The sequence below is a fragment of the Paramisgurnus dabryanus genome, chromosome 5, assembly GCF_030506205.2.
Source record: "Paramisgurnus dabryanus chromosome 5, PD_genome_1.1, whole genome shotgun sequence".
In the NCBI taxonomy this organism is placed as follows: domain Eukaryota; kingdom Metazoa; phylum Chordata; class Actinopteri; order Cypriniformes; family Cobitidae; genus Paramisgurnus; species Paramisgurnus dabryanus.
In genome coordinates, this window is record NC_133341.1 from 14,487,570 (window position 1) to 14,507,206 (window position 19,637).

The 19,637-nt window shown below is 36.8% G+C and overlaps 1 protein-coding gene across 2 annotated transcripts in view; it reads right to left on the bottom strand.

Annotated features, from left to right (window-relative positions):
• The window catches only part of ltbp3 (latent transforming growth factor beta binding protein 3), a 70,564-nt gene that overhangs the window by 16,069 nt on the left and 34,858 nt on the right, over positions 1–19,637 (bottom strand). For both annotated transcript variants that reach the window (XM_065267208.2, XM_065267207.2), the window contains exons 2-7: positions 17,464–17,612; positions 16,806–16,920; positions 15,640–15,806; positions 15,432–15,537; positions 7,514–7,600; positions 2,392–2,511 (exon numbers count right to left, since the gene is read on the bottom strand). In XM_065267208.2, the coding sequence (XP_065123280.1) occupies positions 2,392–2,511; positions 7,514–7,600; positions 15,432–15,537; positions 15,640–15,806; positions 16,806–16,920; positions 17,464–17,612 (744 nt within the window). The remainder of the gene's footprint in view (positions 1–2,391; positions 2,512–7,513; positions 7,601–15,431; positions 15,538–15,639; positions 15,807–16,805; positions 16,921–17,463; positions 17,613–19,637) is intronic.

A 19,637-nucleotide genomic window follows, 5' to 3' on the forward strand; every position in this document is an offset into this window, starting at 1 on the left:
TCCCCTTATACCACAGTTACCACAAACATTACCTTGGTGAATATTTAAAGACATTTGACAAGTTAGATGTGCGGTTTACAGAAAAATAATCAACACCCTTGGAAAAAATTTTAGCCAATCCGAATAAAGCATTGAACAGGCCCGTGGTATCCATTCTTATGAAATGCGTATAATTAGAACGCAGTGTGAAAAGTTGTGCAATACATACACCAAATTCCATTTTTGTGTGGATATGATATGACAGTCCTTTCCATTTACTCAATATGGTGCATCTTTTTGTGTCGTTTTATGTATCTCATATTTTCATGTTTTTTTACCATTAAAATGACATCCTAACCCAAACCCCAATTCTAACCCCAACTCCAGCGACCATGGTTTTAAAACAGACAAAACATGGAGAAACCTGTATATTAACGCTTTCCACACCATTGATGAGTTATCTCGTCAATTAAGAGAAAAAATGTGCATTAAAAAACTTAAAGTTCCTGATGAATTTTTATGTTTATCTGCAATGCTGTGATTATTACACACTAGATTGAAAAAACTGAAGCCAAAATGTTATTTACTAATTTTAAACTCTGTGTTTGTTTTGATAATCGTTCTGAATCTGATCTCTAACAAAATTCCTAAACAAAAATGCAATTCAAATGTTTTTGCTTTTTGCTAACAAATTTGTATTTTTAAAGAAAAATACCCATAGTTTATAAGCAGAGAAAAAATATAGATAGAATGAATCGTTTTTTCCCCGTTTTGTGTGTATGTTTGTTTATTGTTTGTTTGAAAGCAGAGGGTTTATTCTTTCATTTGATATATTTATATGTTTATATATTTTTGGAAGAAATTTTTCCTGGAAGGCATTTTGTGAAAATCACAAAAAATGTTGGCAGGCAACTTAAAAAAAAAAGACTGAGGGGAATGAGTTAAATGACATCCTAAATCTAAACCAAAACCCAAGTGACAATGGTTAAAAAAAAATGGAAAAAAGAGAAACCAATACATAAAACGACACCCAAAGATGTGCCATATTAAAGGGGACATATCATGAAAATTTGACTTTTTCCATGTTTAAGTGCTATAATTGGGTTCCCAGTGCTTCTATCAACCTAAAAAATGTAAAAAAAGATCAACCCAGTAACTTAGTTTTGATAAACCATTCTCTGTAAGCTTGTGAAAAAATAGGTCATTGAAATTTGGCTCCCCTTGTGATGTCAGAAGGGGATAATACCACCCACTTAAAGGCGGAGTCCACGATGTTTGAAAAACGGTTTCGAAAAGGAGACGGGCCGACTACCAAAACACACTTATAGCCAATCAAATCAAATCAAATGCCGGGTTGCGTATGTGTGGGGCGGGTCTATCAACAGAAGGTCCAGATTCTATTGGGGTAGGGGCGTGTTTGTTTAGGCGATTTCAAATATCAACACTGGCTTTCAAACATCATGGACTCCGCCTTTAATCTGCACCATTTAGTGTAGAGATCAGCTCATTTGCATTTAAAAAGACACCCAAATTTTGCTCACTTCTATAAGGTGGCAATTTTAACATGCTATATTAAATTATCTATATGGTATTTTGAGCTAGAATACATTCTCTGGGGACACCAAAAATGTATTTGTCTTATAAAATGTCCTCTTTAAAAGAACGGGAAGGACTGGCATATCATTTGGGGTATTGCACTACTTTACTTTTGCTTTACTTGCTGTTTATACGCAGAAATGTTTCTCATGAACTTTAAAGCTTTTTGATTTAAAGGAACAGTATGTAAGAAATTTATATCAATGAATCCTAAAATGGCCCTGATATGTCACTAGACATTAAGAAATCATTTTCATTTCAAATACTTTTATCACTCACAACAGCGGTCTGGCCAGGATATTGTCATTTAAAAAGTGGAGTTGCAGCCCTCAACTGATGTTTATGGTGTCATTTTGTGTATTGGCCACCAGTTGTGTGATTGCAGTACCAGTTTTGGCCACAATCCTACATACTGTTCCTTTAAGGTCAATGCTTAAATGTTTGAAATTTGTTTTGTAGACAATATTTGTAATGACTGAAAAAAGCAGTCTGCATGAAGATTAAGAGGTCAGTATGGATGGAAACTACTTTAATGTTGTTTATAAAGCATCCCAGGGTGAGATCTCAAGAAGTTGCTTGATACATTACCAAGAGTCCATTTTGGCCAATTCTAGGCAAAAGGGACTACAGTGAAAATGCTCAAATTTAACATAGTTTTGATTTATTGTGGATTTGTTTTAAGAAAATTCCCATTAGTTACTTAGTGTGTTATTCCTTACTCTTGATGTTTATAATAACTATACAATGTGGAACAAATGTTAATCAAAAATGAGTAAGTGCCCATTTTTGAACGGTGTACACAGATTTATGCCTCACCTACACAGCGTGTCCTTTCTGTCAGTACATATCCAGGCTTGCAGGTGCAGCGGAAACTTCCTTGCGTATTCAAACATTCTCCAAATTGACAAACCCCCAGCATCATACATTCATTTATGTCTAAAACCACAACAGATAATGAGAGAGAGGGGGAGAAAACAACAAACAATTAGCTTTCACAATATGATTATCAAAATAAGTAAAAAGCAAATACAGATTCTAATTTATCTTAGGTTTTTCTTAAGCTGAAGGAATAAATGTTTAGTCTTAAAACCCAAAGTTCATTAGGTTCATGGCTAAGATTCAAGAAGGCCTAGAACGGTCTAAAGACTTCATCTGACATACTTTAGGACTGTTAAGCAATTCTTCTGCAGTCAGGGAAGGTACAGATGGTTTTCCCATCATCAAAAGATTTCTTCATGCTGAATTACCAACAGTGAAAAAAATCCAGAAATATTTCCAGAACCCCCCCCCCCAATTTTGGCAAGCTCTGACACTTTCTGAAGAACCAATTTCCTATTGTAGTAGATGGACAGTGATCGGCCTCAATTAGGAAATTTTTTTATAACAGAGTGATGACTATTATAATCCTAAAGTATTAAAAATGCCCAAAATCCTTTTCATTTTCAGTTCCAGAACCGCATGTAGAGCTCTACTTCAAGTTTCACCTCTTGGATTGAATTTGGCAGATAAAAATTCAACAGATCTGAAGTTGATTAATGGCAAGTTGTCTTACTCAACAGGTTTTGGAGTCTTTCCTTCAGCTGTAACATTCAAGCAAATGCATGTCCTGTTAGTACCACCCTAAGCAATGTGCAATTTATTTATCCAGAGGATTAATCTTTCATGCAGCAAAAGTTTTTACACCAACGATTTATCCCCTCTAGTTACATTGATCATGCACATTTAACTATTTAGTTTAATTTTATATGTAGATTTTGAGACTTTTTTGCTTTAATAACTGTTTAAGCAAGATCATAGATAAAGTAGTTGCTAACACATTATTTCACAGTAAATAATGCATAATTACATGCTACTAACCGTAAACAAAATCCTAACCATATCCTGGTTCAAACTACCTGTTCAAAATATGCCCAAATTATTTAGAGACTGTCCTCCAAAAAATAACGACCTCATGGGTCGTTTGTGCAAGCACCTTATTACGACGTAAAGTGACGTTTTAAGGGATTAGTGTCCTCTAGCGGCAGTAGCTTTTACAACCTGTTGTTAAGTTTTAAGTTTTTTGCATTATACATCAGATTAGACACATTTAATTTTATGAATTTGTAAATGTAGAAATGGTTTTATAAACATTTATGGTTTTAAAAATATTTTGGAACATCTAACCCCACCCTCACCCTAAACCCAACCACTTCTCAACCATATACAACACAACACGCAAGTAAAAGTACAGTCAGGTATTTATTGCATAAAAGTATTACAAACCATTCGCTTTGCAAACCTTGCGAACTGAAGCCATACGATAATTTTATATGAAGAATTCTGTGATCAAAACGCACAGTCAGATCTCATTCAAACATAAACATGACGTAGTCGCTCAAAAGAGCCAAGAGCGCTTCACATTCTTAGTTGACATAATGATGCAATCGGTCACGAGACAGACGAGAGCCAATGCCTTTGCACAATCATAGATGATGTATCATCGCTTCTGGCGGCAGTTTTTGAATCAGTCTACACCTCTGATCTGATATTTACAGTGGATTGTCATCTTTTCTTTAAATAAATTGATCGTTTGACCTCGGTACACTGTGAATATTTTACGTTCATTTTTTTCAAAGTTGTGATTGTTTTGTATGCTGTGTTTATATCATATATAATAAATAAATGGGTACGGTATTTGTCCTAAATGCCTGAATAGTGTAATTTGTAATAAAATACAATTAATACTGGCGGTTTAAATTGAAAATCATATCCCAGTACATGTCATCATAGCAAAATGACCCACCAAAATATCATTTTATACCCTAATATAGTAAAGGATTAATCCATTTTCTTAAAAAAAAATATATATATATAATTTATTCACCAGCATGTCATCCAAAATGTTGATGTCTTTCTTTGTTTTGTCTAGGAGAAATTATGTTTTTTGAGGAAAACATTCCAGGATTTTTCTAATTTTAATGGACTTTAATGGACCCCAATACTTAACACTTAACTCAACACTTTTTTCAACTGAGTTTTAAAAGACTCTAAATGATCCCAAACGAGGCTTAAGCAGTGTTGTTTTCGTCAACGATGACGATAACGAAATGATTTCGTTGACGCACCTATTTTTAATGATGCTAACGTGACGATGACTAGCTAAAAATGTCTCTAAGGTGACGAAAACATGACGAGATGCTTTCGAGTTTTCGTTGACGAGACGAGACGGAACGAAAATGATTATAAGTCTGACATTCACAATGCATGTCATTTCTGCATATTTTGCGTGAAATCTGTGTGTTTTTAGCTAAAAAGTATCAGCAATGCTGCCACTTCCTATCCTTGTTTTGGGTCAACACAGTCTCACTCATGCCCACCACCCGGCTGCCGCCATTCCGCACATGCGCACCAGAATACCACCAACCTCAAGCGGCAACTGAAGGCTCATCACGCTAATATTTTTTTAAAGGTATACAAGTCACGCTGTTAACATCATATACATTCAATTTTACTTTACATTTGGCTTGTGACACATTTCATGGTAAGCTTAAGGTTTTACATGTATCTACTTGTCAAACCTAAGCCCATTTCCAATACTTTTTGTGTATTGTCTCAGCGTAACACACAAACTCAACATGAGGGTATATCTGTCACGATGATCCGTGTCATGTTTTGTGTCTGTTCCATATTGTCATCACCTGGACACTTGTTAATTATCACCTCATTCATTCCACCTGTGTGTCATTACAGTCTTTGTGTATTTATACCAGTGTTTGTGTCACACTCATCGCCGGATCATTGTCAGTACTACCATGTTTGTTTCCTGTTCCATGTTCATCTGTTCCTGTGTTTTGCTTACCTGCTGTTATTTTGATTCCTGTGTTTTGTTTCCCGTTTATTTATTAAATGTTATTTATTCAGTCATCAAGCTCTGCACTTGCGTCCTCACTTCCTCACTCCTGCATACGTATCGTGACAATATCAGGCTAAACTTTTTTGTTATGACATGGGCAGAAGGCACACAGACTAAAACAATGGCAAGACCTCAGGGACAACCTTATTGCAGATTTTAATAGTATTAAATACACCACACTTTTTAACCTAAATCAATTTGATAAAAAATACTTTTTTTACTAAAATTGACTTTAACTTGACTAAAACCTTTTTGCGTTTTCATCGACTAAAACTTGACTAAAACCTTTTTGTGTTTTCGTCGACTAAAACTTGACTAAAACTAACAATTTTATAAGTGACTAAAATGTGACTAAAACTAAAAGGGCTAGCAAAAACAACACTGGGCTTAAGGGTCTTATCTAGCGAAACAATTGTCATTTTTGACAAAAAAAAAATCCACTTTTAAACCACAACTTCTCGTCTATCTCCGGTCCTGTGATGCGCTAGCGCGACCTCACACAATACGTCATCACATCAAGAGGTCACCGAATGCGAAACTACGCCCCAGTGTTTACAAGTGTGGAGAAAGAGGACCGTTCCGACGTTGTTGTTTGTGGAATGACACTAATTAATGTCTTTGGGTCAGTTTATTGTTTAAAATGGTCCGCAAATGTGCGTTTCACATATGTAACACGTGACCTTTCTACGTCACAACGCAATTACGTAAGGTTGTGCTGGCGCCTCACAGGACCAGAGATAGATGAGAAGTTGTGGTTTAAAAGTGAATATTTTATATTTTTCTTGTCAAAAATAACAATCGATTTGCTAGATAAGACCCTTATGCCTCGTTTGGGATAATTTAGAGTCCTTTGAAACTCCGTTAAAAAAACTGTTAAGTGTTGAGTTAAAGCAACACTATGTAGTTTCCATGTAAAAATGACTTACAGCTCCCCCATGTGGTTGAAAAGCGCAACAGTGCCTGGTATCAGACACTCTTTTGCAGGCAGGGGGAGGGGCGGGGCTGTGTTTCCTACCCTCCACCGCCACTTTCAGAGTGTGCTTGTAGCAGCTAGGAGGCTGCTCAGGTTGCAGCAACAGTACAATATGTCCAGTTAAAAGTTGTTCTATCACTGAAATAATTTTAGAGACATTATTTAAAGGTAAAAAAAACTACATAGTGTTGCTTTAAGTGTTGGGTTCCATTAAAGTCCATTAAAATGAGAAAAATCCTGGAATGTTTCCCTCAAAAAACATAATTTCTTCTCGACAAAACAAAGAAAGACATCAGCATTTTGGATGACATGTCGGTGAGTAAATTATCTGGATTTTTTTAAGAAAATGGACTAATCCTTTAAGTTTCACCTGCTGCCGATAGAGGTTCTAATTTAGTAAATGCATCTATTGGTCGTATTTGGTGAAATGGAAAAAAAAACCAAAGCAATCGTATGAGTTGGAGGATATGTTAATTGTTTACAACGTGTAAATTAAGTTCTGCTGCTTTAAGGGATTGCGATGTGCTTAAATACTCCACCCTTACTTTTCCAATAACCAAACCCAATGTTTCTGGCTCGGCTTAAATTTTGGTGGGATGCTGTTCTATAGCCATTCTTGCCTGCCTTTGAAATATTTTTAACTGAGGAGAGCGTGTGGCATATCAAAGGTCTAAAGCATCTGCTTACAGTAAAACTTGACAGTTGTTGTTAGTCATCCCGCACAATGCACAATATATTTGCTAGCCGTTCCATCAAGCTTCTCCCTCTATGGTTATCTTTAAAAAGCCAGGAGAGTCATAAATGAAGCTTCAATCTGATATAAAATTTTTCTTCCTATTATTTGGAATCTTAATATATTGAAGTCTACTGTAATCACTGGAGAAAAACATGACTTCTGTATGTCTCTCAGCTACTAGAATGAACAGTTGACCATTGCTACAGTTAAATGTTTCTTAAAGTAGAGCAAGCTCATGTTTGACAAAGATTAACAGCAGAGACCACCTATTTAAGTAAACATCACCATCTCTTTTAGATTAAAAACAGATTCACTAGAGCTTCAAATCCAAAATTACCTTGGCAGTGAGTGCTGTTGAGTCTCTTGTATCCTTGAGGGCATGTGGGGCCAAAGTCCTCTATTATAGTCTGGTGTTTTCCTGCATCTGCATGAAAGAAATCTTTAGAATTATCATCCATTTCTCTTAAAAGGGAGGTAGTTATTACATTAAAGCAACAGTACACTCGTAAATGAAAATCCGATCATCACCATATTCAATATGTCATTTACTATAAAAATATGGCAAACCCTACAGTTGGGTACATTTTAACCCAAATGCTGTGTTGTTTGAATCCAAATGCTGTGTTGTTTGAATCCAAATGCTGTGTTGTTTGAATCCAAATGCTGGGTTGTTTCAACCCATACAGTAGCTGGGTATACAACAACCCACCATTTGGTTATTTATAACCCAATAGTTGGGTTTGTCCATATTTGACCCAACTATAGGTTGAAATAACTGGACATTTTTTAGATTTTAGAGTTTAAAGTATATAGTATTTACTTACAATTTATTTATAATTGTTTTATTTAAGTTAATTGAATATTCGATAAATAATTTTCAGGCACAAATACGCCCTTTTCACACAGAAATTACGGGATTTCTACGGGATCTTTTGATTTTTGGTTCTTTCACATTGCCAGAATTTTCCAGAATCTGTGCATGCGTTCACACAGACACTGCAAAGATCCCATAAAGACACGTGACGTGTTTAAAGTCCTGCACTTGGTAGTTTTTTCATCTGCAGCATCTGAAGTTTGCTTATTGTCCTTTATTTCTCTCTCCAGAAACCACTCGCATGCATTTTTGTTTATGATAAGATTATAAAGGAGCGCGTGACGTGCTGCACTAGTATGCTGCAGCTTCAGATTGGATATATATCAGTCCAGTTTGCAGACATTTCTCATCGTGTATGTTAAAGGGGACATTTCACAAGACTTTTAAAAGATGTCAAATAAATCTTTGGTGTCCCCAGAGTACGTATGTAAAGTTCTAGATCAAAAAACCATATAGATCATTTATTATAACATGTTAAAATTGCCACTTTGTAGGTGTGAGCAAGGGGAGCCAGACCTTTGTCGGTCTGACATCACAAGGGGAGTCAGATTTTAATTACCTATTTTTTTTCACATGCTTGCAGAAAATGGTTTACCAAAACTAAGTTACTGGGTTGATCTTTTTCCCATTTTCTAGGTTGATAGAACCACTGGAGACCCAATTACAGCACTCAAACATGGTAAAAGATTTTCATGATATGTTCCCTTTAAACTCATTTTAAAGAGCTAAACCATGACTTCATTGTTGCACACCCCTTACAGCATTATTTCTGCATTTTGTTCACACAGAGAGCTTTCCCGGAATGTTATGGGAATTCTTTTTCCGGGAGCGATCCCAGAACATTTACGGGACGTGTTTGCGTTCACACACAAGCGTGTCTGCCAATTTTGTGTGAATGCCAAGTGCTGTGTGAATGAGGTTATATAGGCATACATTTTTAGGCATAAATTTAAAGGCCCAATATGTAAGACTTTTGCATTCAAATCCAAAAACCATTAGTTTCATATTTTGTTCACTTGTGTACTTACATTATATTATAATGTTTCCAACAATGTTTAAATCCAGATATATTCGCAATTGAACCTATGTAACGTCACTCCTTTGTGACCGCGTCAATAGCGTCATGTCCGCCTTATTCTTGGATTCTGCTTTTACTGCTGTAGAAACCATATGTGTGTTTGACCTCATGCAACGGTGCGCAGACCGTTCAGCATATGACATCAAAGTATCACAAAACATTTTTAAAAGCAGTACTGTAAACTCATTCTCGCAATACTTAAATTTATACGCCAATCAACCTGTGCAATGTCATATGTGGAAGTATAGTTATAGTGTCTTTCACATCACTCTGATGTTGTTTCTATCAAGCCACTCTCGTCTTACACTATAACGTTACGGTTATAAAACGTTATTTCATTACATTATCCATGAACACAATTTGTAAGTCCCATTGGATTGTTTTACATCCACAGATAAGTCTGTGCTGTGCCACGTCGAATGATTTAACCTGATAAGGAACACTGTGCCGTACACGGCACACCCTCTCCCTTGCACGTGAGGCTGCATTACGTCATTGTAACTTTGAAGCATTAAATCTTCAAAATATACGGTCATGCGGCACATCGTTGTAAAGCTTAGACTTTCGGGATTCCATTAAGCGCACACAGAAAGCATAATATGATTTTTAGCAGTCATAAAACTGTAATCTAGTTGTTAGTTACCTGAACTGGGCGGCGCCGATTTAGGATATTTACTTACCTTCAAAATCTTTCCTTTATCCGCTTCGGTGAAATTGTCCAAAACAAATTGTTCATAAATCCCCAAAAGTCCAAGGAAATGGAATATCCAAGCCTTTTAATCCAAAACGATTTGTTCATCTCACAATCTTGACGTTTCTGACCGAATTACGATATAAATAGTGTATACAATAAGTTTACTAACAGACATTCGTTCGAATCTCACTTTTCATTCATGATTTATAATGAATATATTCGGATGTCATGTTTATTGTGCAACGTCTGAGGAACAAATGCGCCCCCTTGTGGAATTTCAGCCGTTCCATAAGAGGCTACACATTGTTGGAAACATTTGGTACACTAATACAAGCACATAAGTGAACAAAATATGTAACACTGTGCCAGTGGTTTTAATGCAAGTATATCTAACATATTGTGCCCTGTAAGTATTCACCGAAAATATTCACTATTGAATTGATGATGTTTGATGTCAACCTCGCTTGACACGTCTTTATTTGAATATACTGTATTTTATTAAAATAGTAGTGATATTTGAATATACTGTATTGTAAAATGAAAGTGATATTGAGACATAATTTACTTAACATAAGCTTCGAATGGAACCACCGAAAGTGGGTGAGTAAAGACGAACAAATGGAACTACTGGTTTAAGCCAAACCACTGCTATGAAACATCAAACCAGTTAGAAACAAATAAAACAAAGCTAAATAAAAAAGAGAGTGGGACGGCCGTGGAAAAGACACTTTAGAGAGAAACTGGTGGTGTGGTGTAGTGATGTGGTTGTGACTGTGTGTTTGTCTGAGGTAGGACAGTGGGAACGTTTTCCTGAAGCTGATATTTTTTTCTTCTGTTTAAGAGAACATGTGAGAACAGAGACAGAGTGACTTTCCAGAGGAGCTATAGCCAAAGCCAACATTTTTTTAATCCTTTTTTCCATCCTTCACTTTTGTCTCCTTTTACTGCAAAGGGCGTGTCATAGGAAAATATAGTGATGTTGCTTAGGCACGAAGACACAGACGCTAACACACATCCACTTTCAGCCGGCCAGGAGTTTCACAAATGAAGAAGAGACAATGCACAGGGCCGTCACTGTCTGACTGAGCTCGGACAAATGAAATGGATTACGTTAAGAAAATGGTAGCGGAAAAACAGCATTTTTCTTCTAGCCCATACTGAACTCTGAGACTGTGATGACACATTCGCACCAGTCAAGCTATTACAGCGTGAATTTATAAGAATGGAACGACAGAGGAGAAAAATAAATCAAGCAGTGAGACAGTGAGATGAGTTGTGAGTGGTTAAGGAATAAATTATGTTCTGGGTTTATTTTGATAGAATACTGTAGGTTAGGGACGAGAGGTTGTTTTTGGCTCTCAACGCACACTTTGGTCTTCTTATTAAGGCGACGGCAGTTAAAAGTGATGTCTGTGAAAGAAGCTAAATTACTCAAAGTCTTTTAGAGCACAGACATCAGAGCAGCAGTCCAGACTGAAATGAACAAATGATTTGCTTTGCCAGACTAAATGTTCGTTAGAAAAACAGTTTGAGGTTTTTTTATGGGCTAACCTTTTAACCAAATGTCTGCATATTGTAGCCTTCTATTTTGAAAGGCACATTTTAGTGCTTCAGTAAGGGCCAGTTCTTTGTTCATTTACCTGGCAACATGATTATATTCTCCTCTTAAAGGCATAGTTTAAGAATTTAGCAAAAATCTAAATTCTGTCATTTACTCACCCTCAAGTTGTTCTAAACCTATACAAATTTCTATTTTTTGCTGAACATAATGGAAGATATTTCAAATGTATTTGTAACCAAATAGAACTGGGGCACCATTGACTTTCATAGTGTTCTTTTTCTTCTACTATGGCAGTCAGTGGTCCCTCAGATTCTTCATATCTTCATTTGTGTTGAGCAGAACAAAGACATTTATACAGGTTTAGAACAACTTGAGGGTCAGTAAATGATGACTGAATTTTCATTTTTGGGTAAACTATGGGCCAGTTTTACTAAACAGGGCAAATAAGCCTGAGAACGCAAATCCAAGAAAGCGCCATAGGAGTGGTAATATCTGTGGGTTATTTACTAAAAATGTGCATATTAAATAACAAAGGTGATTTCCATAATGACCAATGCGCGTTGTCTACTAACTTGTCTACTAACGTGTGATGCGTTTGAGTTCAGCATCATGGACATCACAGCTAACAAAGCCATAGGACACTGAAAAGTGAAGGTTTACACTAAGTTTTGAAACACCTGGTTCTAGTAATTTCTCTTTTATTTCCTCCAGCAAATAAAAAATGGCTTGGCAAACAATATTGTTGTATAATATGTTCCTCTGGCATTCCAAATAAACGGTTACATGCAGGGCTTGACATTAACTTTTTTGCATTTTCACTGGCCACAATTTTGTTGCTGGTAAAATAAATGTTATATAACTAAACTTGACTTTGGAATCCTAATATGACTTTAATTCGAGCAAATTTACTTGGTTTTTGTATTTTATAAGCTTGATCATGCTTTCTGTTAAAAGTGATATAAGACTTTTAATGACAAATGTTGAGAGGGCATTATTGTTGCCCAAAATAACCCGCATTAAAATGATGCACGAACCTCTCAGCTGGCGGGTTTCCTTTGATTTCGTGTGCATTCAGGTATGGGCTAGCCTGGTCCAACCAGACTCTCGAACATTCATTTCATTTGTACAGAGAGTCTGGCCACGCTCCATTGCAAAGCGTTACTTCCGTTAAGGAGGGTCCTCTGTTAAAGGTTAATACTATTGGATCCGCGCAGAGTCACTCAGGATCTGCCATACGCAGTCGCTAACGTTTGGTCGTGACGTATATCATATGCCGAAACCGGCCGGAAACAACAAGTCAGAATAATCAGACCAACAAAACTTCGCAAACCTGGTTCTTGCTCCGGCTTTAACTTCTGTATATTCGGCAGCTTTGCAACAACGGACCGAATAGCTTTTCTCACGTCTTTCTCCGCTGCCATTACTGAACTACAACTCAAACTGACGCACGACCTCAACGTCATCATTTTTAGCCATCTCCCTCTGATCGCTGATTGGACCTGCAGATTTTTGCAGGAGAAAACGAAACTCTACAGAGCAGGCCCAGACGTACTGCTGAAGCTAAATGAAAATTAAATGGAGGCACGTAGGAGGGCGGAGCCAGGCTAGGTATGGGCTGCATTTCTCTCCGCTCTTTCCCTGAGAGTGTGCACGCAATTTAAATCTCTTCAATCACTTCCATGAAATAGTTTTATCTTTCCTGAAGTGTGTATGCGCTCAGACTGCGTCCTCTTGTGCATTCGCAAATCCATCAGCTCTTGCGCGCTCTCTGGAAGGTGGCACTTTGGTCCGCAATGCTACGCTGATCGCGCGTGCGTCTCAACAAACAGTCTTTGTGGGTTGCACTGGGTGCAGAGTGCTGATGGGAGTTGTAGTTTCCCAGTGTCGCATTGCTCATCATTTCGCATAACTTTTAAGAAAACAACAATTAAAAAATTATATTCAACCTGCCAAAGTGGCTAGTGGGATTGGCTGTCTTACCCGCCATAGTTGAAATATACCTGCATTTGGCAGGTTGGCGGGTGTTAATGTCAAGCCCTGGTTACATGTAAAAAAAATCATCTGCCTTAGTTGTATGGGCTCGCTGATGCCTCTTCTATCAGCTACAATTTAGCCATTTCAAGCGCAAGTCGATGTTAAATAATGGCGCAAAAACAGTTATATCACACTCTTTATTATTATTTAAAGGACAAGTTCGGTATTTTACACTTAAAGCCCTGTTTTCAGATTGTTTATGGTGAAATAGAACGGTTTTGACTGAAATTTCGACATATGCGGCTGCCCCGAGAATTTTCGGGTGTTTGTGTTTCACCTCACACCTCTACAATGGGTTTATAGGTGCACTGGAACAATCCTTCCTAAAATGCATTAAACTTCCGTTTACAAAGACGTGAAACTCACCGAGTGGTCAGGGGTGTTCACTGATATGCTCACACAAAAATCGCTGAAAACGATGCTTTCCAACAGCTGTTTTAGCATTCGTTGTTAACTTGTGGACCTATTTTTCCAAACGCCTCACACCCGTACATTCTTCCGTTGAGAGCTTGAATAATAGACACTCCAGCCCAGGTGGTGGCGCTAATCCGCCATTGCCAATAGCAAGAATAGAAACAAAGTTCCCGGCGCGGAGTAATATCGTACCTCACAGGACATCTAATACAAGTCAATGGAGTTGGCAAAAACTACGATAAAACCTGTTGGAATGCGTATTTTGCAGCAATTTTTGTCTGAGCATATCAGTGAACACCCCTGACCACTCGGTGAGTTTCACGTCTTTGTAACCGAAAGTTTAATGCATTTTAGGAAGGATTGTTCCAGTGCACCTATTAACCCATTATAGAGGTGGGGGGTGAAACACAAACACCCAAAAATTCTCAGGGCAGCCACATATGTCGAAATTTTTTAGTCAAAACCATTCTATTTCACCATAAACAATCTGAAAGCAGGGCTTTAAGTGTAAAATACCGAACTTGTCCTTTAAATAATCTCCTCCCATAAATTTTGCGTCTGAACGGAAAACTCCTAGAAATGCACATGCAATAAGGTCAGTTGCAAAAATAACTAGACCACACCTTTTCAGCGCTAATTATCCACTGTGCGTCTTTAGTTAATCCCAACAGTCATTATTAACGACAAAATTATGGTTTGCGCTGACGCAAGCTGTTAGTAAATCTGGCCCAAAATCTTTATATACAATGTAAAGTATGATGATGATACAAATATTAACAAACAATTCATTGCTTTATTTCATGTCTTGATTTTTAGTGCAATTAAAGGGACCAAATGGACAACAACAGTGGCTCAACCATTGGCATGACTTTGGGGCGGGACTATCTGTTTTGAACAACCAATGGACAAATGTATTGCTGAAACATGTGAAAATGTTAACGAAATTACACCATTTAACAGTTTTTCCACATTTCTTTTATTTATTATTTAGATGGGGCCCAAATGGTGGCTCGATAACCTGTAGCCAAAGAGCATGGCCACGTCCCTATATTTAAAAGTTGAGAGAGATGGCAGCCTTCCCACGAGGACAGGACACGCCACCAGTGTTTGAGAGAAAGGATCCTACCTATTTTTTCAAGGTTTTAAAATTCAAATTTGGCTGTGAGGTTATTATCAAAATGTTCTGTGATGTCACGAACTGAGAAATCATTTAATATTGGACTTCACACGGACTTGAAGTGAATCAGCAGACATGAACTTCATCATTAGCTCTAACTACATGTTGATGGTTGTGTATTTCCAACATTGATGGCAATAAGTACCTATTTCATGAGCTGGGTAATTCATATGAAGATCTCATTCGTTTGTTTTAGTATGATCTGTTTTTTGTGGTTTTATTTGTGCTTTATTTTTGGATAATGATATGTTTTTGTACAATTCACACTGTATGAGTCATACAGATTCACCACCACAATAATTGGTATGCTTTATGACATCAGATTGGTATTTCAAATAAGATGTTGTAAGTACATAATACTTGTTGACTGTTTTTTTTTTTTTTATAGAAATTAAGGTTAAGTGAAAATGTTGTTGCACTTACAAGGTAGTAAAGGACATTTGTAACATTTATTTTGGCCCCACGAATTACCCACACTGCCACAGCAGTCTTCTTGATTGGTCAGAACAGGAAGAGGGTTACTACTACACTACAAAAGAGAAAGTTAGCATTAGGGTAATAATACAATTTGAAATAGATTGCATGCACACAACAGATTATTTGTATTGGGTCATCCACGTCGATCACTCACAGCCTGTTTGGGTGTGGTTTCCTGGAAGCACCTCCCCTTTGGCTTGTGTGTCTGTGGAAGAAGACGGGACACAGTCTTGGGACTGTTAGGCTTGTTCTCTGAGGAGTCAAGGGGTTGAATGACAAATGAAGTGTCTGGTGTATGGAGAACACGGACATTGAACTGCACTGGATAGATGGATAAAAAGAGACAAATAAAGAAATGAACAGGAGGCGATATTGAGTTATGTTTTTAATTTACAATAACTATGAAGTGTAAGTATCACTCTAAATCTTATATGACTTATTTTTTTATTAAATTGGGGAGAAATATTGAAAAAGTGACATAGATCTTTTATTACACATTGAAAGTGAATAAACATCTCCTTTTTTATTCCGCTGAATGAAAAATAAGGTTGTCACAATTTAACAAATGTCTTATTTTAGATAACCACAGTAACTGATCGCCCTAAGAAGATGCAAGGTGCATGCGAAGTGTGCAGCCCCCCTACACCCACTTATCACTTACTGCTATGTTCAAATTACGTTTCTCCATCGATCAACTTTGTATTTTTTTATTTTTGCTCAGTTTTAGTAAATTCAAACTCAGTTACTGCTATTTACATTTATGCATTTGGCAGACACTTTCATCCAAAGCAAATTACAGGACATTGCAAGGTATAAGTTTTTTTATTAGCATGTGTGTTCCCTGGGTTCGAACCATAGACACGATTGATTGCCACGCCCCCGGACCCGCCCAATCCTACTGCCTTAACTAACAAATTTTCTGCAGGAAACCCTGGGTACCAAACGTATGCATATGATATACTTAACCTCCTAAGACCTCCTATCACATTTTATGTTGTTTGCACCATAATACTTAATTCTGTGTAACTGTTGTACACAAACGTGGACAATTACACTGCTTCATGTTTAAAATAAAAATATTTGGTTATTATATTTATTGGTTCTTCCTAACCTCAAAATAGATGGAAGAAATTTGAAAAAAGATAAACCAAAGCTCAGGTCTTAGGAGGTTAATGGTACATATTAGGACCATTTAAAGGGTACTGCCCCATTGACAGTTCACAGTTGGGGTACATATTTTTCAAACAGTGTAAAGAAAGTCATATGGATTTGGAACAGAATTTTACAGTTGAGAGTGAAAAAGTTGTGTGTACCGATTACCTTCAGAGGAGGGATGGCCAGCACCTTGTGACAGTGGCAGAGTGATCACAGAGTGAGTCAGCTGTTGTCGACCACCTGGACCACTTTCAGAAAGACTCTGGGACTCAGGTATCACCTGCAGGGATTCATTACACTCTTTGGCTTAATTTGCTCAGACTTACCCATCTACTGAATCTGATCTAATCAAAGCTATATAGCTGAAATCTGAATCAATTCACATGTGATTTCAATGCAACTAGAATCAGATTTACAGGAAACGGCATGACAGCAGTTTCCACAGTCAATACTAAAGATCAGATTTGAAAAACAAAAAAGATATATGTCCAATGTAAACAAAGCATCAGGTGTTCCTTGATCTAATAAAGAATCAATACCAATGTACTGTTCATACAATACTGTATTAAATATATTTTCTGTCTTTATCAGGTTCTTCCCCATCTGTTTAAAATCAAAATAGTAACTGGAAATTGAATCGTCAGGGTCATAGTCATAGCAAAAAAGCATGGAACAATTCTAGGGGCCCATAACAATTTAATTAGCATTGATTTATGAAGCCAAGAGGAAAATACAGTCTGGGTGTCCAGAATTCCTAGCTATGTCCTGATTTCCTAATAGTGCAATTTATAACACAACAAAACGGGGTGAATAAAATTAATACCTGTAGGGTGTAGGAGGGCTGCTTGTTTCCACGTGAAGCTTGAATGCGAAGTGGAAATTGGCAGAGGCGCCCAGTGAAGCCCGGTGGGCAGAGACAGTGTGTGCGTGTACTGCACACTCCTCCATTCATACAGGTGAGAGGACATACCACTGGAAACAGAGAGAGAAAATATAGATTGAGGATGTCGCTTGTGGTTCACACTTTATATCAAAAATTTTAAGTAAGGTAATTTACATACACGCTCTTATGCATACAGTGCCTTTAAAAACAGACCTCATGATGTCCGAATGAGGGCAGACTACATTAATCCTACTTTACTGTAATAAAATCGGTCAATGAGTCAGACTATCTGCTGTATACTGTGTGGTGTTTTAGACTGCAGTGTGGTTTGAACTTTCGCAAAGAGGCTGAAAAATCAAGCTTGGTTTAAACAGGTTATTTTGGTACACTGGCGCATGTAACATTTAATAACAGCTCCTGGTGGTTTCAGATGGGGAAAATCCAGTGTCTGTTTGTTACTCAGTTCTGTGCTATAATGATCTGCTCTAATTCAACAGTAGCTGACAGACAAGAGAGGGCAAATATAGTCAAATGAAGTCACATAATCACAGCCCATTAGACAACAACACTAAGCCTGTAAAGACCAGATATTTTGTGCAAAGTGTAGTTCCATAACGTTAGATTTACTGTTAAGAATTCCTTGGATTCACTGGAATAATCCTGCATATGTTAAATGATATGATAAAGGATAAAATACAACAGTAAATAGAGATTAAATAACAAATATATGTTCTTATATATAATATCAAGGAATAACCCTGGCTCCTTTGTTTATTTCAGATGTTTAGATACATATGTAGCCAATGTACTATATATTAAAAACAATGTATTGCTTGAAAAGTAGTGATTTACTAAAATTTTTAAAGAAATGTTTTATAGTGTATATGGACAGAGATTACAGTTATTGTTAGTTCTACAGTTATGCATGTGCCTGTACGCAGAAGGAGAAGTGAATCACGCATAGTGTGTGCATGTATGCGTGTTGTGTAATAATAGTCTCATGTAGATGCGTATAAATAGCACAAAGTGTGAAAACTCGTGCAATACATACGCCAAATTCCAATTTGATGTGCATATGATATGCAAGTCCTTTCTGTTAACTTAAAACTGTGCATCTTTTTTTGTCGTTTTATGTATTGGTTTCTCAAAAAAAAATTTTGTTTTTTAAACCATTTTTTGCTTGGGTTTAGGGTTAGATTTGAGATTTGCTTTAGGAGGTTATTTAATATACAGGTTTCTTCCATAGGTTTCTCCATTTTTTGTCAATTTTTAAGCCATGGTCGCTTGGAATTGGGGTTAGAATTGGGGTTTGGATGTGATTTTATGTAACAAAAAGTTGTTCTAACCCTAAACCCAAGCGACAATGGTAAAAAAACAGAAAAAAAACTGAGAAACCAATACATAAAACGACAAAAAAGATGCGCCGTTTTAAGTAAACGGGAAGGACTGGCGTATCCAGGGGCGTCATGCACCAATTCTTTTTAAGGGGGCACAGTGTGCACAGTTCACAGAAATTTGTGCATACACAGACATCAAACGAATTATATTATAGAGCTTTCAGTCTTTTCCTTGGCACTTACATTTCTAACAATCTCAACACCACTGCTTTCATGCAAAAACCTCCAAAATACGTTGACTAACTTTCATATCAAATACTATTTAATCAGAATAATGACAAATTGGTATCATATTTACATCTGAAACTGCATGTTTTATTTATTTAAGTTTTAATAAATTACTTGTTTAATTGTGTCACTAATGCATTTTGCACAACAACTGCATTATCCTATGAAATTAATGTAGTTTTAAATCCATAAGCTATAGCCACGTGATTTATTTAAATGTTCAATAATGATTTAAAAAAATTGTAGATAAAATTATTAGAGGAATGCATTATTGCATCAAATTTTCCTTCATATGTCAGCATGTGTGAGTCCGCACCCCTGTGAACTTTGGCATTGTACCAAGAAGATGAATCTAGAAATCTCTACTAATATAACGCTGAGACTGTCACATTTTAAACCATACATTTTTTACACAGAGGAGGTTAACTGCACATTACCATACTGGGGTTTGGAAATGTTGTGAGCGTTTCTTACACATTTTAATTCCTC